The sequence below is a fragment of the Achroia grisella genome, unplaced genomic scaffold (assembly GCF_030625045.1).
Source record: "Achroia grisella isolate CSIRO2021 unplaced genomic scaffold, CSIRO_AGI_Agris_v1 utg114, whole genome shotgun sequence".
In the NCBI taxonomy this organism is placed as follows: Eukaryota; Metazoa; Arthropoda; class Insecta; order Lepidoptera; family Pyralidae; genus Achroia; species Achroia grisella.
In genome coordinates this window covers 1,592,006-1,617,109 of record NW_026712585.1, presented here as the reverse complement: position 1 = coordinate 1,617,109, position 25,104 = coordinate 1,592,006, and the positions used below count along the sequence as shown (strand labels likewise).

General features: G+C 33.0%; 1 protein-coding gene across 1 annotated transcript in view; it reads left to right on the top strand.

The window, feature by feature from the left end:
* Positions 1-25,104, top strand: part of LOC131850630 (uncharacterized) — a 54,965-nt gene that overhangs the window by 13,078 nt on the left and 16,783 nt on the right. Inside the window, exons 2-3 of the mRNA XM_059200932.1 lie at positions 23,566-23,656; positions 24,232-24,725. Coding sequence (XP_059056915.1) covers positions 23,566-23,656; positions 24,232-24,725 — 585 coding nt within the window. The remainder of the gene's footprint in view (positions 1-23,565; positions 23,657-24,231; positions 24,726-25,104) is intronic.

The following is a 25,104-nucleotide window of genomic DNA, read 5'->3' as shown; positions in this document are numbered from 1 at the left end:
ATACTAAACGTAGAGTGCCACAGACAACAAAAGAGGATAGAACTTTACATTTAATTACTTTTTTCTCACAAGTGATTTGAAACTATTATACAAAAAAATATATTTATCTATGCTAATATTATAAAGAGATAAAATTTGTGAATTTGGATGTAGGGGGTAAACTCCTGTACTACTGAGCCTATTTTGAAAATTCTTTTGGTGTTGTATTGCCCATTTACCTTGGAAGGCCATAGGTTATATAACACGACCAGTAGGAGCGAAACTGATATGAAAAGTGATACAAAATGGGAAAAATTGTGATGCAGATGAAATCGCGCGGCTCACCTAGTTTACAATATTTGTTAAAAAAATACTTTACCTTCAATTTTTTTTATGTAACGCTATTAATAAATCTTATACTGACCGTGAAAATCTTATTTCTTTTTAATCTTAATTTTATGCATTACTGCATTTTGTTACCCAAGTTTATAGTTTCAGTGGTCGTTCATAATTCAAGGATTTACAATGCCGAGGCCTTTTATTCGCTACTAAAATGTCCACTATTCGGTTGAATGGATCTGGGCAGAAACTATTATACATATATACATATTTTCTAATCAAGGTAGGTATTAATAAATAGGATCGGACAATAGGGATTAATAAAATAAATATAAATGTTTTTTATATGTTAAACATTCATTTAATTTGATAGCCTGAACTGGACATTTGATAAACGAAAGTGGACTGTATTCATTAAATAAATAAAGTTAGTTTTGTATTATTAATTAATTAGGAGAAAGAATTTAATTTTAATTCTGATAAGTTAATACTGAGCTGGTATTTTATTACTTACAGTGCTCTCAGTTACACATAAATATATTTTTGCGGAAACCATGCGATACTACCTATATTAAAAAAATAAAACAAATTTATCATTTCATGAGTACGACATATAATATGTAAGTACATATATGTTGTATTTATGAGAATATCTATTTATATATGTTTGGGTATTTGTGTATTTCCAATTACTTATTATTATACTTTGCTTGAAATTAGATGGTACTGTTCCTATTTATTCTTGAGTGCCATTTTTAGAGTCTAAATTAAGTACTAGCCATTATAGAGAACCTCCTATATTCTATTGTTATCTTCAATACAATGTAAATTGCCATGTCACTATGTCATAAACGCGTAGATTTTTGATTAGTCACTTAATATAATTCTATAGCATATTTGCAAAACCAAGTTTATACCGGTATGTTGTTTAAACACCATGTCACCACGCATTTATTCTTAAAAACTTGACCTTGACCGATAGGAATTTTTTTGAGTGATAAACGATGGAGGCCCGAACGACCTTTGATGAAATTTTGGTCTCGATCGGTATAGCCGTTTTGGATGAAACATCGTTATAAAGAGTGCAACTCTGATCTCTAACATGCGTTTAGTTTGTACATTTACTCTTTTCGAAAACAAAATCGAGAATTTGTTTATAGTACCTACAGGATTTTTTTAATACATTATAATGGAATTGGTGCACCAGCCAGTGCTAATGGCGTACATTAGCGGAGCATCAGTGAAGATTTGTAGGATAAGGATGAAGTCAGCCCTTCGTCTCTCGATCGACCTCCACCCGGTCTACCCTGGATACCACCGTGGTTTTTTTTTGTATATGATAATGGAAAGGTGCACCCGCCTGCGCTAATGGTTTACGCTGGCGGGGCACTAGTGGAGGATGATAAGATGGACATGAGGTCAGGTCAGTTAGCCCATTGTGACAAATTCACCAGGAATTTATCACGATGGTTTCCAGTGGTTAATTCCTGGTGAATTCATCATGATGGGCTAACTAACGTAACTTCATGTTCATCCCATCATCCTCCACTGGGGCCCCGCCAGCGTATACCGTTAGCGCAAACAGGTGCACTATTCTATAATCTACAATAAAAAAAAAATATCGTGTATACAACAAAGGCGGATAAAACCCATACAATAGCCATATAGATTGGAAAAAATAAAGAAATTAATAATATTTTTGTTTATTACGTTCTGAATGCGTAATTTATAAGTTGGCCGATGTTCGTGAGTCGTTAATGTGGTGTCATGCATTACAGGCTGATCAAATAACACAGTTCTTAAAGATACATGCCTTAACTAGTTCGTATGCAAAGTTATACCAGCGACTTGAACAATAAACTGCATAAATAAATAATTTTACTATAACGCGAAAATTTAGTTGAGTATGGATTGATGGATGTTTGTTACTCTCTCACGAAAATTCCTAAACGTATTTTGATGAAACTTTGCATTAATATAGCCTATATATCAGTATGACATATTTTTTGGCAGGTAGCTGATGTAATAAGGAGTAACTTATTATTCATTTTATTTATTTTAGAAAAATGAAGTTAAATTCCACGCGGACGATGTCGCGGTTGCAGCTAGTATTAAATAAAATCCTTACAAAAAGTTGTCTAAATAATAAGTTGATAGTTTTCAAGTAACTCAACCGTTGAAAGTTATCGTGATTGATACATTTCAATATTTTAATGTTTCTTATTCAAATATTGAATTCTAATTTAATGTAATTATTTTATACAATCAATTAAAATACAAACGCCTACATTTTGCTAATCACTCACTTATTGTAATATTAGTTTAATGTAACGTGCAGTGAGCTTACTGTTGTTTGTCGGATTAATTTGTTTTGTTAACGGTTAACTTTTCTAAAGATGACAAATCATCATATATATACTAATGAAGGGACCGTTAACATAGCTGAGGTAGACATATGGTTGTTGTAATACATTATATTACCAATTTATATACATAACCTAATTGTACAACTAAGAACCTAAAATTAAAAAGCTTAAAAAATATACTATAATGACTAAAATATATTATTAAAAGGGGTTCCTTTGTGCAAGGTAGCTGCCAGTTATATTACCTATTTGCTTATATAAACGTGCTTTCACCGTTCAGTTACTTTAATTAATAACAATAGAAATTATGTCGTACCCAATCCAGTTTTAATTAGGATTCTTTTAACAACGTCAAAATATTGGGTGCTTATAAAACGTAAATCACGATAAATAGCCCGTCATATGATTTAAAATTTGATTGTAAACAACCTTAAAGATTTTATTGGTGTTTAAATATTTGTTTAAATAAGGTATTTATTTACTTATAATTTTACTTTGACTATGAAATATTTAGGTTATTTGAAAAGTTCATGTATAAAAATACTGTAACGCATACAACTTTCAGGAGGTCTGAGGCCCCTCCTCAGACCTGAAAGTTGTATGCGTTTTACGCGTAATTCGTTGCTATTAAGTTTTAAGGCCTTAGCTAATAGGTTACATACAGACAACATTATGTTCTCTACATGTATAGTACTATAAATATGTATTAAAATTGATATTTTGGTTGTACAAAATAAACTCTATTATCATTCTAGTAGAGCAGCTTTTTGTGCTCTCCCTGTTTGTATCTCATTTTATCCTTTGCTGGTGGTCAGCCAGCACTCAACATCAGCACGGCAGCATGTTTATAATTATCAACAGAAAACCAGGAAGTAGAATAATATTCAATTTATTATCTATATAAACAAATAATATGGAATTCTACCAAAATTGTGTGCTAATATTAGATTTGGTTGTATCGAGCGATAATACATTACCTTGACATTTTAATATGACATTTGTAACACGACCGCTGTATTAAAACTCCAATGAAAGTGGTAATTTTTTTTACCTATACTTATATCTTAGTAATTTTAGTTTTACATGGCGAATCGTATCTAATTTATATGACATGTATATGATTCTCTAGGTTTCAAGTTGTCTCTTTCGAAATCTTCATCTATATTCAATCAAGATGATTCCTATATTTGTTGTCGTTTACCTCTGAAAATTATTTTTATTAAAGTTAAATTTATTTATTAAGCCTGTTTCCGTTTTTTTTTATTTATTACATTATTGTCTTTGAAATGAATAGGGATTTTAGAAAGTATTGGTTTTAGCTTATATTGTAATTGGTTAATGCTATATAAAAATATATTAAAGATAATAAATGCCTTTCAATTTATTTTCAATATATAATCTTCGTAGATAAAAGGTATTCAATAGTCTGAATAAAATACTTAAAATCGAATATATTTAGACATATCATTTTGTTACAATAATGAATAGGTAGATATTTGGACACCTACATGATCTTATGAAAGGATCTTTAGAATCTACATATAGATATGACATTACGTAAAAAATACAAGGACAAGTGACTAATTTAGAATATTAAATAACAGATTTACCTACATTTACATACTAATAAGATTAAAACACTATAGAATAATGTTAATGCAATATTTTTTCTCCGTAAATGAAATATTCAAGTCTTGTGAGATAGCATAATAGTATCAGCCTGTAGATAAGTATTTTGGGTTAAGCGATACGTCAAATTGACATTATCCAGTAGCGACGCATCGTCACGCGTTCGCAATTTAAATACTATTTTTTTATTGGTTGATTTCAACCCTCCATTACAGCAGGCCCCGCCTCCTTTCGACTACTTAGGGGGTTACAAAATTGTTTGATCGATAAATCCGCGGTTCTACGATTAAACACGAAATACCCTTGAACATGCAACCTTGAGATGTAAGACTGTTGTTGATTCAAAACATACTTGTTAGATACCATCTTTGGGTTTAAGTTTTAGTTGATAGTATTCTTTTACAATGGAATATTTTAATATAGTAACCTAGATTACGAATTCTCCAGTGACGGTAAACAATACAGACGTATTTATTCCAAACAATGGTCGTTGAGGGTCAGACCCTACAGAGTTGTAGGTACTGCTCGATAAAAGTGACAAATGAATACTTCGCTTTTGAGATTATGTGTCAATTTGATAGTATTTTATATGTCTTAAAGCTGTTTTTTTTGTTATTAGTAGTTAGAGGCATTATGAAATATCATCCTCATGATGAACGCCACTTGACATATCCACATTTCGTTTCGTATACCTATTTGAAACGAATGAGCCAGGGGACTAGCCTACCACTGTCTCTCAAATTACTTTGGTTTATTAAAGAACAATAAGCCTCAAATATACCTAATTTGATACACAAAAATTTTTTGAAGTCAGATTTAATCTTACGACATTTCTAAGTCCTGGTACGAGTAGGCTTAGGCCACGAAGATGGTAATATTAAAAAATAAGGTTTAGAAATAATGACCAACAATCTTTACCACAAAGCAACATTGTGTAAAGTTAACAAAGTGATATTTTTTCACTGTTCTATTATATTATATACTTGTATAATGTCACATTGATAACTTTACACAAAGTCTTTTAAGATATCAAAACATAATATAATATATAAATATAGAAATCTATATAGCACCACCTTATTATCTCTTTTACGTTGACTAGTAGAGAAAATCTTTAAGTTCGCCATGTATGTATACAATTTAGTGTGCATAAGAATAAATAAATAAATATTTCAGAAGAATATTCTTTAATTTTATATTCTGAAGGTCTTCTACCTTATGTACCTAAACATCAGCATTATATGTAGAAGAAAATATTGGAGGGCTTCGTGACCGCCGTCACTCCACAACTTGTGAACGGTATCGAGCAAATATCATTTCGCCATGGTTACCATCTTGATGACGTGTCTCGATTGTTGTCTCTACTCAACCAACGGCGTAGTTTATTGATTTACTAAAATATTAATATTGGATGCAATAATAATCCTGGACTATTCACACAACGCCATCCAGTCCCAAGTTGAGTTTGTGTAATGGATACTAGACATCTTATTATTAATTACTAGCTGTCCCGGCAAACGTTGTTTTGCCTTAAAATAAAAAAAAAATCAGGGGTGGACTACCCCTAACATTTAGAGGGATGAAAAATAGATGTTGGCCGATTCTCAGACCTACTCAATACGCTCACAAAATTTCATGAGAATCGGTCAAGCCGTTTCGAAGGAGTATGGGAACAAAAACTGTATAGATGTTTGTTACTCTGTCACGCAAAAACTACTAAACGGATCTTGATGAAACTTTACAGTAATATAGCTTATACATCAGAATAACATATAGACTATAAATTTAATGCGGGTAAAACCGCTGGCACAGCTAGTTTAATATAAATATTTACCCAATTATATTTTTACAAAAAATACATAAATATACATAGAAAAACACCGAGACCGATAAAAACAATGATACTCATGAATACAAACGTTTGTACAGTGCGACGAGTCGAACCCGCGACCATCAGAAGTAAAGCTGTTTACTAAACCGCTAGACTACCGGAGCCATATACCTATTTGTTATTGATGGTTCAAAGATGTTTGTGTCTTTTTCGTTACGGTCGAATTTTGACCACTATGTGACCACTGTATGAATTAATTTTCACAATATCTCATCGTTCTCTATTAGAAAAATTAATCAAAAATACACCTGCATGACGAATTAGCTGTATTAATCTGCACCGTACACATTCCCACGAGTGCAATTAACACGGTGAGCGTTTAAGGGGCGGGCAGTAATCGGCCTGATCAACAGCACAGTAGGCGTACATGCAGTAGATTCATACGAATTAAATAATTCAAAAGTGCTTAAATTAAGTTTATTCGAATAAATGACTTTCTATTCTATTCTATTTAAATAACAAAATGTACTTAGAAGTAAAACTGACTTCTAGGACTTGCATCATGAATTTTAGCTGACTTGAGTTTTAGGCCACGTCAGTTTTGTTTTAAATTTCTTGATAAAGTCAAGTTATAAAATTGATATTTTCATAATACAAGCAAACAAATACCGAAATTCAAAATTAATTCAGCGTATCGTGGATTAATATAATTATGTTGTAGGTACGTATGAAGTAATAAGTCGTAAATTATTTGTTACTTTTTTCAAGAAGAAGTATATTTTATTTTACCACAACATTAGTAGTTATTCAATTTCTTTTTGAGTGAACTGATTTATCAGGATTAAAAAATAAATTAATCATTGTTTATTCTAATAAAGGTTTCTGAGATAGAGAAAATCTTGTGTTGTTCAATTAATTATTACTAAAAGTTAAGTAACTTAGGTTCTGCAATTTGTGTAGATATTTAATAAATAAATACGGTTTTCTTGAAATATAATGTTCGCATATTATATCATAATTAGACACAGATATATGAATTAAGTGTATATCTCTGTATAATATAATTTACTAACATATTTTGTAAGTTGTTTACTGCCGCCGCGCTGGGCAACTGCTAACTCGACATCTTAATTAGTGTTTCCGCGTCTCAGTATTTGTCACTTTAACTCAATTCGGTACCAACTTCGTCCGAAGATAGTTATAGTCATATTTTAGTTTGTAACATTTTATTTTTAATTAAATATATTAAAATAATTTCGGTTTTTTTTACCTCCTGCGGCTGCGACGCACGTAATTAATTTAATATGGATGTAATGCGAATTAAATAAATTGTGAACGAAGGACTGTATATATATGGGGCTGGTAAATATAAATATGCAAACACGGGTTTTAGGAAGCAATAATATAATATTATGTACAAAAGTATAATCATTAACAGAACAAGAATTGACAATCAATATATATTTTTCTATATAAAATAATAGACAAAATACATAAATAATATACAAAGAGGTGCGTCGTGCACATAAATAAATAAATATTTTTTCATAATATGTGTGTTGCTACATATAAACACAAATTATATGTGCTACTGAATATTTTAGACTGTGGAATTAGGGTGACCAGCGATCGGTGGTGACCTTTGGATGGCTAAGTAATTTGATACTGTAATTTTATGAACTTTGATACGGAAATGTCAATATTGTATTGTGTATGGTGTTAGTAAACGTTTGTTTGGTAAACGCGATCGTGAGGTATTTCATTTAAGACTAAATTAGTACAGTGGAGCGCAATAATACTAATATGTAAACTTAGTAACTCTATAGCTTTTTTTATAGTACAGGCAAGCGTAATAATATTTAAACTTGCTTACTCTATAATTTTTTTATATTATAGAAATAGAAATAATCTTTATTGAAATAAACTCAATATAAGCACGTTTGAAACGTCATATTTTTATTCTACCACTCATTCGGAACGCAGATTCATCACAAGAAGAATGAGCGAGAACCTTGTGTGTTGCTCTTTTCAATAGATTTTTTTTATAATGCAGTCAAACGCTACGGGCAAACGCAAATATAAGGTCATGGAGAAGAAATAATAAGTAACACCTCTGGTGTTTCAGGCGTCTATAGGCAACCATTTATCATCAGATGGGCCGTATGATTATTTGCCACTATAGTAGTATCTTCTTCTTCTTTATGTGCCTCATCTTCTGGAGGTTGGCGATCATCCTGGCTATCTTAATTTTGTCCACCGCTGTTCTAAACAAGGATCTGGTGCTAATCCCAAATCACTGCCTTAAATTCTTTAGTCATGAAGTGCGGCACCTGCCTAGTCTTCAGGTACCCTGGATTATTAATCAATTAATTATTCAATAAAAAAATCATAATTATAGTAGTATGAAAATAAAAAAAAATAAGAATTTGCAGGTGTTTGCTAGACATAGATGGTGAATGGTCTTAATCGATACATTAGTATGGTCAAGTTATCTAAAGGTGTACTACCATGACCAGTGATCCATGTAAAGGGTAGTCCAGATAGGGTGCAATATCTGTCGATAATCAGGCTCGATCGAGTGTGACGTATAAACAGCTGGATATGCATATACTATATATATAGATATACACCTGTCTCACACCACGCTTATGGTTAATAATAATAATATACCATCACAGTTGTTATGCCAGATGGGGTAGTCAATGGTCAACTGTCAACGTCGTTGTAAACACTACATTTGGGATTAACTGTCATAAGTAATGTATATATTTATATATACTTTGTATAATATGTATGTGTGTGTGTATATATATATATGTAAGTAGTCGGTATAGACAGTCTTCCTAGTAAACCGTTTGGTCAAGTCCATCTGACCGGTAAAAAAATATTTTTATATCAATACTTTAATACACATTTCTGACTGACGATGTGTTTGAAACGTCGACAATAAACCGCAATTATTATTATTAATGGGAATCGGAAATAAAAATATTATCTATTAATTACGAAATAATATTTAGACTCGCTCCCTGCCACGTCAGCATCTTCACACCTCAGAGTGTTATACTCAGCGAAATGTGGGCATGTCAAATGTTACATTGACAGTATTAGAAAATAATAATAAAACAATAGACATATATACTAACCCATTGCAGTCCAATAGGTTTCGTAAACACGCAGGTCCCACCCACTTAGGTAGATACATAAATACGAGTATAGTCTGGATAAAATGATAACTTAGAAAAATACACAGATTAAATTGTTTAACGTTGTTAACCACGGTTTTGGGGGCGTCCGCGTGGAGTTCGTCCTGAGTAGGCATGTGGCTGGCAATAGGGCCAGCAGTCCCCATACTAATAACATCTTTTTTTATTATTTATACTCTTTATTGCACCAATTACAGAATAAAAAAAATAAAATTGAAAATATACATTAGCTGACATAAAAGGCGGTCTTATCGCTAAGCAATTTGTTCCTTCTTACTTACTGACATTGTAACGGGTACACCTTATTATATAATTTATTAATCACCTTTTTAAAAAAATTATACCATGTAGATTCTGAAATAAAATAAAATTATAAAAAGTCAATGAAGTTATGAGAAAAAAATGCTTTTATATTTTTATTAATTTATTAATCTGATACAATATAATTTGTGTACGATGACCTACAAGGGCTAATTTAATAGTAATCCTAATAATAACCTAAAAGGTAGAATCGGGAATATAAAAAAATTAAGTATTGCCATCATTTAAGCAAAATAAGTAATTTTTATTCTAATTACAGTCACTTAACTATACTGGCATATAAATATAATTTTTGTTAATAACCGTCTAAGCAGCCAGGAATATTTGGTTTTAACTGCGACTACTTAATTAAAATAATTTCGTTTTACATGAAACATTTCCTTTAGGATTGTTTAACAACCCTAAGAAACCTCAGCATACAAATTAGGCTCAAGGGAGGGGCCCTTGTAAAGGAAAACACGATTGGTTCCCATCGTTTTTCCAAACCACCAATATTTTTCGTGAAAACCGTGAAAAGTTAAATATAGCTGTCTCGCTCTGACGCGTGCACCGTTCCGCTTGCTTGCTCTATCGCACGCGAGGGTGAAATAGAAGAATTTCGCGGTATCTCAGTGCCTTCCAAGTTTAAATTGTTGACGGACGTTCATTTGAACAAATAAGATTTTTTTTTAATAAAGCCCTATTATTGTCAGCCAGTATTTCTGTAAAAATATTTATGGATGTGAGTGATTTAAAAAAATAATACTCTATAAAACAATAATTAAAAAAAATGTTTTAATTACGTAATCAAGTGAAAAACTTTTGTATTACTTAAATACATATGTGAATTGTGTTTATTTATTTCTGTGACAATATAAAATATTACGCTTGCGCTAAAATTGCGTGTATATGAATTGTTATTTTCAATATCGAAATGTGTAATATAGGATTTTTAGTAGATGCGACATAAAAATAAAATCGAAGATGTTTTTTTAACAATAAAATGGAATATTCTTGGCATATGGAAGACTCTGGGGCTCAGGAAACTAATATAAGGACTACCAACAGAATACCAACAAGGAATCAAGGTACGTCTCTATTTTAGAATTCAACGACAATAAAAATATTAACATGGCTAATGTCAACAAATATCAACGGAGCCAGAAGAATAAAAAGAATCTGAACGAATCTGTAAATAACAATAATTATACCTACAGCATATATTCATATTATTTTTAGTTATAAAATCATTTTAAATCTCATTAAAGTTTTTATACTTAGTTTTAAATATAATAACAGATACATATTTTTTTCGGTTTACTAAAAACTAAACTGCGAAAGAATAAACATACTAGCTCATCTCAACTCAACTTCGCATGGGTGGGTGTACGTGTATTATTCGTATAAAACCTTCCTCTTAAATCAGTAATATTGCGAAAACTGCCTTAAAATCCGTTGCGTAGTTTAAAAAATCTAAGTGTACAGACTATTTTTCTACTGTTTATAGAAAAATCGTCTGTACGCTTAGATTTTTTTATTTTGCTATATATTGTATGGTGCTCCCGCCTGCATTAACGGTTCACTGGCAGGGCACCAGTGGAGGACGATAAAATGAGCATAACACGATTGTTTCCAGGGGGAACCACGTGGAGATCAACTTGACATGGTACATTGCTGGCAATGGGATTATTAGTCCACATTACTAACAATCCCGTTCCCCCGACTTTGTTTCTGTTAGTAGGTACTGGCACGGGGTACACTCGGAAAGTTATGTGTCAACGATTTTACATTGTTTCCTATTTTCTGTATTATATTCTTGTTACGTAGCTTTGTAGACATATCAAATAAAATTTCATTGAACCTGTATCCTATTTTCTACCCAAAAACCCTCACAGTTTCATATTACTCATATGTAAAAATAAACAGGAAAGTGAGATTTCGTTTGTTTGCTCGTTTCATGCCTTAACAGGTTAACCAATTAACATGCAATGGGATAGGTACGTTGCATAGGAGTGGACAATGGCAGGCTACTTCTATTCACAAACCAAAAATAAATAATAGTTTAACATAGAAAATGGTTTCACATGCTATTATGTCCATATGAACTATCGTGTAAGTTAAATTATTATTTTTAGAGGCTGGCATTTGGCTAGTTGTATCCAGAAATGCAGATGACCCAAATCGTAGATAGTGTAATACACTCAGGTGGTACATGTACATGATGGGTACGACTTCGATGTTGACGTAGACAGGTCACGCGCGAGCGTATTCCGCGACGCAGATAAATGACATTTACAATAACACATCAGTGTAAACAACGCAGTATCTGTTCATGCACAGATTATATTTTATAAAATAAAACAAAAATGACGCGAAATTTTATTCTAAATGTGCATATATTCAACGTGAAAATTTCGCGCCAATTTTATATCATGTATCTATATTCTGTGCAGGCGTGGCGGCGCGGTGGTCCTGCGAATCACAGAGCAATGCACTTTGTTTATACCTACGTATCTTGCAACGTATGTGCGCCTATGCTTACTTTCGAGATACAAAATTTTGCCAGAAAAATGTAGTCATTTTTATAACGTTTCAAATATTTTTTCAATAATTTCATCATTAGTGTTACGTACCTACTTAAAACATTACGATTACAAATCCAAGGGCAAAAATAATAATATAGTAGAAGATCTTAGAACAATTTAGTAGAAGGAAAATGTACAGTTTCATTGCCGGAAACAACAATTTACCAAATTTTTCCAAAGAAATGACCTTTAGGAAAAAAGTTTTTTTTCCTAACGGGGTCACGCTTTAGAACTTTAAAAAAAATAACAGGTATTTTGCGACTAGTTACCGTAGCTAGTTGAATAAATGGAGCGTTACAGTGCCATACTTTCATTACAAACATTCAAATATTTATACCTATACAGTTGTACGCAAAAGTGTTGTTGATACAAATCACTGTTATATTTTATTACTATTTATTATTTCACTAGCGACCCGTCCCTCTTTGTACGAATACGCCTTTGAATTTCTCGTCGTTTTCTATACTATAATACGCATATATTATACGTATAAAGCTTCCTCTTCAATCACTATCTATTGCTGATAACTGCATTAAATTCCGTTGCGTACCTAATTTCAAAGATATAAGCAAACAGACAGCCGCAGCGACTTTTTTTTATACTATGTATAATGTGTTATAATATTGGTTTCAGTATTATTTTTCTTATATATTTTATATGAATAGTCGTTGCGTAAATGCGTACCTATGAACCATCTTTTTTTTTAATTTTATTTGTTTCACTGACATTATTCTTTCTTATTAACATATTGACTTCAGCTGCGATTTGATACAGCAGAAGTTTTCGTAGGGCTAGTTGTGTTTCACTAGGTGTGTATTATATATTTATATAGATGACACACATATTTATATATGAAATAGTTTACATTTATATATAATATATTTTATGTATTTACGTATTTATAGACTTATGTGTTATTTATCTTTTTTAAATTATTCACTATTATTTTGGCAAGTGCATCATAAGAAGCCAGAGTTTCTGGCTTCGTAATGATACTGGTCAACTTGTAAGGGAAGTCAATTTTATGCATTTGGCACACTTGTTCATGGTCGTAACGGGCTCTTCCAAAAATAGGACAATTACTGAAGAAATGTTAAAACGTTTGCCCACTGTCTTCATCACATGAGCAGTATGAATTGTCGGTGATGTGAAAGCGCATGACATAACTCTTATGAGAGAATTCAACAGTGCTTCAATGTAACTTTATTTGAATAAATGATTTTCTATTCTATTCTATTCTATTCTTAACGTATCCGTGTTCAGTGAGAACTTGACTGAGATGACCATCTAGCAACTTGTTTCGTAAACTGTGTTTTGGTAGAAAAGTAAAATAATGCTCCAGATAATCAAAGCGTTAGGGATAGCATGGTCGTGACACGACGGTGTCTGAGGTGCTGTTCATCAGCCATAAGATGTTTTTTTTGTAATGGATGAGAATATGTAACACCCGCCTGCGCTAGTGGTATAGTAGCTCGCGAAGCACCAATGGACGATGATACTACTATAGGCTAACTAACCAGGAGTAGTAACTGACCACTTGTCGCGCTGGTTTCCAGGAGAAACTACGTGATGGTGAACCCGTCATGGTTCGTGAATTCATATTAATAACAGTATAGTCATTTGGCCAAAATAGGACGCAATGCTGTAACAATAATAATCACTAAGTTTAGACTAAAAAGAAATTCAGTTAATATGTAACACTTTTCTACAGAACATTACCTATTTAGGACCGGTTTATATTGTGGGCTGTGTCGCGTGCTGTACACATATATACCTCTTTTAAATATTTACATATGTAAATAACTGACAGCGATTGAGGGAAGCCCGGGCATTTACCGACTGTGGAAAATCGAATAATGTCTTTGTATATTCGTGACCAATAATAAATGCTAATTATGATGATATGAACATCATGAGTATTTAACGTATTGAGTACTTGTTTTTTCGTCCTAAGTGCTATGCATAATTTCAAGTTTCTAATAATAGTTTTTGCTAAACGTTGATATATCATGAGATGCTTTAGAACAGAGTTCTTCAAACTTTTTTTGTTCAAGGTATAACAAGAATTTATACAATAAAAATCCCAAAGTTTATCTTACTAATATTATATACGCGAAGGTAGGTGAGTATGGATGTTTGTACTGTTCACGCAAAAATGACTGAACGGATTTTGATGAAACTTTACAGTAATATAGTTTATGAATCAGAATAACACAAGCTATATTTTGTATTGAAATTTATATATTAAAATTTAACACGGATGAAACCGCGTGCACAGCTATTATAACATATTTTCGTTGTTCGAACCCTTAGCGGTATCCTCAGACAAAAGTAGTATCTGTCAGACAGAAGTTGGACTTCAGTCGCTCTTGCTTGGGTATGAAGTACCCCCACACTGTGGTACCCACTGCATTGTTGTCCGGTGCAGCTGTAAAGGTAAAAAAACATTAGAGTAGTTAAAAGAAAGAGAAATACTATACTATGCCGATTTAGGGCAATAAAAAATTAGTTTCTATTTTGCTTTGTATATTTTCTAATGACAATGCATACCTATGCCGCAGCACACACTTTGCAAAACATTGCCTTTGAGAATAATCCTTACTTCCTTACTAATATTATAAATGCGAAAGTAACTCTGTCTGTCTGTCTGTCTGTCTGTCTCGCTTTCACGCCAAAACTACTGAACCGATTTAAATGAAATTTGGTACGCAGATAGTCTATACGCCGAGGAAGGACATAGGCTACTTTTTAATGCGAAAAAAGGGTTGTAAGGGGTTGAAAATGGAAATACAAGGTTATCTTTATGCGGTTTAGTACACACATAGTATAATACTGGCTTAACTAAAAAAATAGAAATTTTGGAAAGTCTACTTTATAACTGTGATATTAAGTCTAACTTTAAAAATTTTAAATTTCTGAATTACACCAATATTGTACTAGATATGCGACATAAATAAACATATATGTCATTTGTATAAGCAGCGCGCATGCGAAGTTGCGCGAGCAACTCATTATTGTCAATCCGTTGTCTCCTTATAAATTTAAATGTATAATCGTTTGCTCTGCAATATTATTTTATAAATACATAAATATAATCCTGGTACGGGCTATAACTGATGACCCTGCTCTTGGACAAGATCGTAAACACATATTATTAATATTTTCGAAGATAAAAACAATATATAATATTAAGAATGAAGTTGTCCAAGGAAATGTTGTTCATATGTATATGAACAACATTTGGAAGAAACAACATCTACCGTTCCATCCGAGCTATTCAGGGTCGGAATACGCGTTTCTCCATTCTGGCCAGTAGAGTCAAAGTATGGTTTGCGCAAGTAGAGGGATGTTTGCAATTTAGAATATCACATCTATTATTTTGATTTAACAAATTTTTATTATGTTATTGGCCAACTGGACCACCAATTTACAAAAGAAGTTAAAGAAATTTTTAGACTATACATTAAATATAAATAAATATGACATTTAAATTTGTAAAAATGTCACCATTCAAGGGGTAAAGTAAAATAGCAGATAATAGTTTTTATGGAAATTCGTCATATTTGAAGCTAGAACGATGAAACTTTTTTCATTCGCTTTTTTGTCAGTTGGTCAGTTTAATAAATACCTTACTAATATTACGATAGTGAAAGTAACTCTGTCTGTCTGTCTCACTTAAATGCCAAAATTACTGTACTGATTTAAATGAAGTTTAAAATCTAGATCCTGAGAAAGGACATTTACTTTTTAATCCGAAAAAGGGTTATAAGAGATTGAAAGAGGAGGTTATATAGAAGTATCGTCATTTTTAAAGGTTGAAGCTTGAATCTTATTTTTTGCGTATTGATTAAATATAATTAACGAAAATGGGTTGTAAGGGTCAAAAGGTGAAATATGGTATGCAAGTATTGACATTTTTAAAGCTAGAAGCTTGAATCTTATTTTTTAGGCTGTTGAGAAAATATTAGTACCTACCTTCACAGGACTCAGCCATAAGTGAAATTTTCATTTTTGGAGCTAGAACGATGAAACTTTTTTATTGGGTTAGATTATTAATATATATATTTTATTATTTGGTTAAGGTCACTATTTTACGCGGACGAAGTCGCGGGTACAGCTAGTTAGGTATATATCAAAATCTATTAACCTGGCTTCATATTATTAGGTATAGTCGGACGATGGTCTCATGCTACATAGATCCGATTGGCGCATATTAAATATGCGCCAATCGGATCTAGAGGGCGGGAAGTGGGGCCAATTACACTAATCGAACGGACATCACATAGGATTATTATCGAACTGAACCTAATAGTGTGAGACCAGGCTAAGACAAGATTTTCCACGTAGATTTTAAATGACCTTCTGACTGTAAGATTAATATCCTGTTAGCCTAATCATAAACAGCTAGGCAATTAGTTATATACACTTTAACGGCCTCGATGGTCTAGCGGTTTAGCATACCGCCTTACTTCCGATTGTCGCGGGTTCGATTCCTCGCATGGTACCAACATTTGTATTCATAAGTATGATTGTTTGTATCGGTCTGGGTGTTTTCTATGTATAATAAGTATGTATTTAGCAAAAAAATCATCTATGTATTTGTATCAGTTGTCTAGTACCCATAAGACGAGCTTTATCTAGCTTAACTTGAGTCTATATGACGCTGTATGAATTGTTCTGAGATTATTATTATTTTTTAATGAATCTAAAATCAATAAAATTGCAATCTTTCTTTACAAAGTTCCTGTAACCAGCAAACACAAAAAGAAAATAATGATTTTAGCTATGAAATATAATATAATAATAATACATATTAGAGCATTATATGAAATTAACATATAAATATATAATATGTATGTATATAGTTGTAACTAACAAAAATCTTGTATCCTGTAATCAGGCGGACCGTTAGTTTAAAAGCTGGTAAATAATATAGAATAAGTTTTTGCTGATTAATTGACAAATTTCCTTATATCTCATACATTTTTAGGAAAGAATATTCAATGTATCTTTTTACTATAATTACCATGGCATATGCAGAGACTACCACCTGATAGTAGGCTAGAACCGTTTCTTGTATACATGAACAGCGCTACTGACATCATATTATCATATGAGACTCGTGCTAACACACATTCGCTGTTATTCCTCCCCTCAGATCGATCCCCCGTCCAATTCAAACGGGGATCGAAATTACGACGGCCTGAGCCGAGGTTCGAACCCTAGCGGTGCCCTCAGACTAAAGTCGTATCTGTCAAGCGGGAGTTACCCTTCAGCTGTTCAATAAGTTCTTCCGCGGGTTTGGTGTGCCATCTGCACTCGTCCCGTATCGTCCGGTGAAGGTATAAAGTCCAGCTGCGGCCAACAGCATTAGAGTAGTTCGAAAAAAGATGCTAATCCAGAGGACTAAGCTATCATAACCTCTTAACCTGTAATTGGGTATGAAAATCAAAGGGAAATATCAAATTGCGTACAAATGAAACTGTGGAATTTTCTTCTATATTTGCTATTAACCAGTATAACTTGTTCCGGAAAATATTATAGTAATACCTACAATGTTTTTGCGTTGATTGGTGTAATTAGGTACTTCGACAACTGAAGTACCTACCAACTCGCATGTCTCTACGCATCGTGCGCAAACAGTATTCGCTATGTAATACGATATTTGTTATATCATTTTTGTCAAGAGATATCTGTTTTCATACGAAATTTATATGTAACGTATAGTTATTTTAGGAAATGTCATGACGTATTATAATGGGAGTTAAATTATTACCTTTTTCATAATATTATTAATTTATATCTGTATATATGTTTGTTACATTTTAACAACGAAACTAAAAATTTAATAAAACACGTGAACATAGACTATAATACTGAGGACGAAAGTTAGCTATTTTTCTATATCAAATAAAACAGACCTAGTTGCAGTAACAGCAGTAAATATTGGGACTAAATGGCGTCATGTGTGGACGCAGTTAATGTTTAAGTATATATATGTTTTGATTTCATTGACACTAAAAAATTCGAACTACGTTTTTGTGTTTGCAGATTTGAATCTACGACCTCTTATTCGTAATTCAGGGTAGTAAACCACTTGGCCTCGACTCTCACGATTATGTTTCAGTTATTATATTTGAATGTTCAGCCAGACTAGAACTGTTTTATCACACTGTAAGTACGATAAGCGTCAGCTAGTACATTAACACGTGGTGATTGCGTGCAAATCTACTGGATGACAAAACAAACGAATTTATTGTGCCTAGACAGATTTCCTGTTAGAGATGTCCAGTTTTAAAGAGAACAAACGATTATATTATTACCATAATCTTACTAATATTATAAACCCGTGAGTGTGGATGAATATTTGTTCCTCTTTCATACAAAAACTGATGAATAGATTTTGATGAAACTTTACAGTAATTACTGCTTATACATCAGAATAACACATAAGTGAAATAAAAAAATAAAGTGAAAGTTATGTAATAGTTGTAAGAAAATGTAGTATAAATAAAAATGATGTCCTTTTGGAAGTAGGTTAAATATAGAGTCACCTGCCGAAAGAAAATAAACGACAAATGACAGGGTTGAGTGAACGCGCGTAACGCACCCCGCCGATATTACTAATTTGTTAACAAAATTATGTGAAACGCGACGCAATGGCTTTTGCCCATTCAGCCGTAAAATGCATCTGGCCAGTGTATAATTTTTGTTCTAACCGATTAACTTAGGGGAAGCTTTTTATATAGATAATAATAAGGTAACGAGAGACTTGGCATGACCCGTTAATAAAATTAATATTAAAATTAAAATTAATAAAGCTTCGCTGTGAAAAATAAAGAATAACAACTAGGTTTGTTACCGTTGTGTTGTTTACACACCAGGTCATTCCTGATATTCCTGAAGCGCACGATTTTTTTCCGCCATACTAAGTCCATAGCAACCTTTATTACCTACCATTCCTCAAGGACATGACTGATCGAATTTTTTTGAGTGGTAAACGATAGAGGCCCAAAGGTCGACCTTCGATGAAATTTTGGTCTCGATCGGTCAAGCCGTTTCGAAAGAGGTGCGTTACAAAGAGTGCTATGAATCTTCGCACTCCTCTCAATATTTTTTTTTATTGACACCAATTTTACAAATGTACAGTCATTCTTCTAAACTAATAACCTTCATATTAAATACGCAGCATACATTTTAAAGAATTTACTTCTACCTAAACTAGACCGAGCCTTTGTCATAGATGCTAATTTCTTCCAGCGACAAGTATGTCAAAATTAAAATGTATAAATTATATAAATAAATATACAAAAATGTATATGTTTTATAGTATACGGTAGCGTGGCACTAGTGAAAATTGATGGTATAACAGTGAGGTTAGATCAGTTAGGTCATCGTGAAGAATTTACTAGAAAATATTCAATATTATTAAAGGTTCGTGGACATTGGAAGGGCCTATTGCTAACAGTGAGTCATTAGTTCTCATTACTAACAATCCCATACCCTACAGAAAATGGTGTTATAATTCGAGACTCTCAATCAATTTAATCATATTCAAGTTAAAAATTTGTCTGATCTTGAATCTATTCTTAACCCTAATTTTGGTCCAATTCAGTCTTTATTATTAGAAGGCAAAGAATTGTATTGAATAAACCATGTATATTAATGTATCATATAATGACAATACAATATCTAGGTTGTCGCTATACACTAGCGAATTCAACATTAAGCGAAAAGGCTAAACATTACAATACGAATTTTTTTATTTATTTTTTTTTTTATATCATAATTTGAGCGCGTTTGACCGCAATCTCACCTGATGTTAAGTGATGATGTGGTCTAAGCTGTTACACGCAAGCTCAAATAATACCTATTCACTCTTGACTTAAAAGACCCAATATTGTAAGAGGCAGGAAAAATAGACGCTGGTAGAGAGTTCCACTCCTTAGCTGCTCGCATAAGGAAAGATGATGCAAAACGGTTAGTTCGAGCAGCTGGGATGTCAATAGTGTAGGGGTGGAGCCGCTCTCTACGTCTTGTTGTACGTTGATGGAACGGTGCTGGAGGAATGAGGTTGTGCAGTTCTTGAGCACATTCGCCAAAATGGAGCCTATAGAACACCGATAGACAAGCTACTTTACGTCGGTGATTAAGACTTTGAAGCCTCTTAGCTACAAGTGATTCGTCCCCGATAAGTCTCCTTGCTCGTCTGTCGATTGAGTCTAGAGCGTCAAGTTGGTACTGAGCGGATCCATCCCATAAGTGGGAACAATACTCCATGCAAGATCGGACCTGTGCTTGGTATAGCGTTAAAAGCTGTCCAGGCGTGAAGTATCTCCTAACCCTTGAGAGGACGCCCAGTTTTTTTGATGCCGTTTTAGCTCTAGATTCAATATATGCCCCGAAATTTAGGTTGGATGATATTGTTAAACCTAGAAGATCGAGATGGTCAGAAACCGGGACAGATGCATTTCGAAAAGTTGGAGATAGGTTAAAGGGGTTCTTTTTTGTGGAAAAAAGACAAGCTTGGGTTTTTGTAGCATTAAAACTCATGAGATTAGCATCACCCCAGTCAGATACCGTCTGTAGCTTCTGATCTATTCGCCGAATCAAACTCTGACGTTTATACCCCCCGGCACTACTATTAAGCAGGTACCTATCTGAAATAGTACTATCGTCATAAATTGGGTTTAAGCACATCATTCATATATAATGTAGCGGAAAGAACGGACCCCTAGGCACCCCGGCATTGATGTTAAAGAGGTCAGAAGAGCAGCCGTCAATGACTACCCTTATCGAACGATCTTTCAAAAAGTTCAAACCCAGCAGCAAAGACTATTAGGGATACCAAAGGAGGGAAGTTTGCTTGTAAGTCCATCGTGCCAAACCCTGTCAAACGCCTTGGAAACATCAAGAGATACAGCAAGAGCTTCACCATATTTTTCAATAGCTTCTCCCCATTGATGCGTAGCGTACACTAAGAGGTCGCCAGTAGATCTGTTTTTTCGAAATCCATACTGTTGATCACTGAGGAGCTCATTGTCTTCTAGGTACGTTAAAAGATGGTTATTTAATATACGCTCCATAACTTTACAAATTACGGATGTAATAGCAATGGGACGATAGTTAGAAGGGTTTGCTCGATCACCTCCTTTGGGTACCGGTTGGATAGAATGTCGAACAATTGTAATTGGATACTAAAGCGAACAAGATGGTGTTTTAGACATAATGTTAAGTAAAAATACTATCTTTCTATATTGATGCTATTATATCTCTTACGGTCTATACAGAGTCTATACTTACTTACAAGTCTTGCTTAATTTAAATTTATAATTCTTTTAAATCGTGCTAGGCGATTCTTTAGCTTTTAACTTCTTCATCAGATCTACTGTACGTATTCGTTAAACGTGTCTGAATTGAAAACATTTATATCTTATCTATTATTAAATTGCACCGCCTTATTATTTCTGATCAGCGCTACAAGTGACTGGTAAAGATCGCCATAAGGCCTTAGTCCGCCATGTATATAATTTTGTGTGTAAGAATAAATAAATGAATATCTCTCTCTGACCATTCCTCGGATATGAGTTGTTCTGATGTTAATACCTTCAGTTGGTGTAGTTCAATGCAATGATTGGGTCCCGATCCCAACAAGTGTTCCGCTATAGCTGATTTACGCGGTTGGTTGTTTGTAAAAACAACAATCCGCGTAAATCTGCGCCCTGCTCTTTAATTTACCCGTGATCACGGCGGATGAAACACTACTGAAGTATCGGGAACTCAATAAGAAAAAGATCGCGTAATTTTTCGTAATATATAGATATTTTGAAGTCGGTATAAAACGAGGTCAAAATTGAAAGATAACTAGAGAAATAATATAACAGCGTGTAACGGAGCATCGTTCGCCACTGAAACATTGACTCGGTTCACTCTCACTCGTCTACTGCAACGTTTCAGTGTCAGTGACTCTGAGACGTTAGGGTACTGCAGTTATTGATTATGTTTAGGTTCGAAATAAGAGATTATCATAAAAAAAAATTGGCTGTTGTCTGAACCTGCATAATTGTCAGCAAATATTTTATCTTGATTATCTTATATATAGAATTCTCGTGTCACAATGTTAGTTAACATACTTCTCCCAAATGGCTTGATCAATTTTTATGAAATTTTATATGCATGTTCAGTAGGTCTGAGAATCGGCTACTATCTATTTTTCATACCCCTAATTAGTAAGGGATATCCACCTCTAGATATTATTTTTTTATTTCTTCGACATAATATTTTATTATGATTTAAGATTGAAACGTACATACAACTTTAAATTTTCATGCTTCCAGCGTAAACCCCAATTTTTTAATAGAGATTTTAATAGCAAAATAACGTTTGCGGGGTCAGCTAATATAAGTATACGATGGGACTGGATTGTAATCCATTACTTAGATTAAAAAATCATGTATAGAACCTTCAATCATTTTCATACGATCATACGTGTTCAAATCAACTATTTCTCAATTGATTTGCCGTGATATAATGCTTATTGTAATAGATGCAACTATTTCTAGCTTGTCACGGCTTGCCGGCCGCGAATTGTTGTACATAATTTACAACTAGAAACGACGTTGATGCGATAATATGGTATTTGTCTATTAAAATGTACTTTTTAAGATTTAAATCGAATTTTCTAGAATTTATAATTACTTTTTTTTATAGTTGGAGTAGTGGATTAACTGTTGTAATGCTTGATGTGTGTGTGATTGTGTTGTATTTCCACTAGAATGGTCAATTAGAGAAAACAGTAGACGTATAAAGACGACTATTTTAATCGTAGTTGCGTATTTTTGTTGTAGTTGTCCAACTGATATAATGGTCAACACAGATTACGAAGGTACAGTAAAAGAAGTTTTAAAAATTACAAGAATTGGAAAATGTTATATAAATGCAAAATAAGATGATTTTCGAAAATTGATTTTTTTGTACTTAATACAGTTTACTATTAATATAATAGTTAGTATAAGCACTTTTGAGACTTAAAAGTGTCCGTTCGTCCTGGAGAATATAAAGTTACTATCTTAAAGTTTTTTTAATACAATGAGAAAGAAGCTGACGTTTTACCTGATTGTAAATGGAAACCTACTATATGAACCTACATTATTATATTTTTTTATACCTAATATATGAATAGCAACACGATCATACAAATACACACATTGTGACGTTCGTGGTAGCTTCTATGCATTGCCATTTTTGATGTCTGTGACCTTATTAACAAATTTTTTTTTTAAATATAGTGTTCAATCTATATTAATATATTTGTTATTCTTTTTTGATAGGTCCGGGGTTAATCGACGAGTTGGAAGCATACATGGCCCCCGTCGGCGAAAGCTGCTACCCCCCGCAGCCAATCGACGCTCGCCGACTTGGGTATGTATGATTATGTAATATTCGTCTTTGATACATGCATGAATTACTTACTGTGGGCGATAAAGGAAACCAGGGAGTTGTAGGATATATATATTGTATATGTTAATATTATAAAGAAACACTAATTATAAAACATAAAATAGTTATAACCAAATAAGTGGCCTGTATTCCACACTTACTCTACTCTTTTTATTATTTTTATATCTACTTTTTGATTGCAAAAAGAATCCGCGCTCCTGCCGCGCAGAATTCATCAAGATATTGTATAGCATATACATATATATATATGTATATACAAAAATAAGTGAAATTAAGAGTTTCTCATTTTTTTAGTTAGTTATAAAGTATTTTTAACTGAGTGCTATTCATTGAGCATTTAACGCTAATAAAAATATTATCTGGAATTTCCTGTTTTTTAAAGAAGTTCATATTTCGTCATTCGTATTCACAAGATTCGTTATTTAAAACAGATTTTTATTTAATATATGTAATAATTTATATAATATTTAGTAATTTGCCTCTAATAAAAATAGCAATATGTTATAAATATAAAACAATGTATTCCGTTTATTCAGGGGCCACCAACTACCAGAAAGTCCACCAGACTCCGGATCTGAAAACCCGTATAGTCCAGAACAAGTGCCTCACGCTATAGCCGTCTCCCAAACCGTTCTAGGTTCAGATTACATGCTCGTACACGATCACATAACAAACCATGAAATTCTACAGCAAGAGGGAGATTATATTTACGAGGAATTAAAATCGGACAATTTAGATCATGAGGTCTTAAGGAATAACCTTAGCGATGTAGTTGTTTTACCACCGGACCCAAATATTGTGGAGTTGGGCATCAGAACTGTGAGACACGATCTCAGTTTGGACCCATATCACAATAGATATAATCAAATGAGGGTGGACATGCCGGAATTGGAGCAGGGCATGATAAATCCGCAGTTGGTTGCGTTAGGGCATGATGCCTTGACGCCGGTGTACACGAGTCTACAAGAACCTAGTGTTAAGAAGAGGAAACATTCGCAAGATACAAATTCTCAAGTCAAATGTGAACCTGGTAAGATATAATCTATACAAATAATTAAATTGAAGTGTCTGTTTGTAATATCAAATTAATAACTTTTAACTGAACACATAAAAAAATATTTTCAAAAGTTTTGTTTGTCTCTCTGTTTGTTCTTGCTAATATCTGAAACGGTGGGACCTATTTTGACTAGATTTTCACTTACAAATAGCTAATGTTATATGGAGTAACTTGGCTACTTTTACATTAGATTCTTTTAAGTCTGCTACTCTCCTACTCGCTTATTGGTGGAAAAATGTTATGGTTTTGTTTTTTAATTCTTACTAATATTATAAAGGCAATAGTTTGTAAGTATAGATGGACAGTTGTTTGTTAATCTTTCACGCAAAAGCTTATACATCAGAATAACACA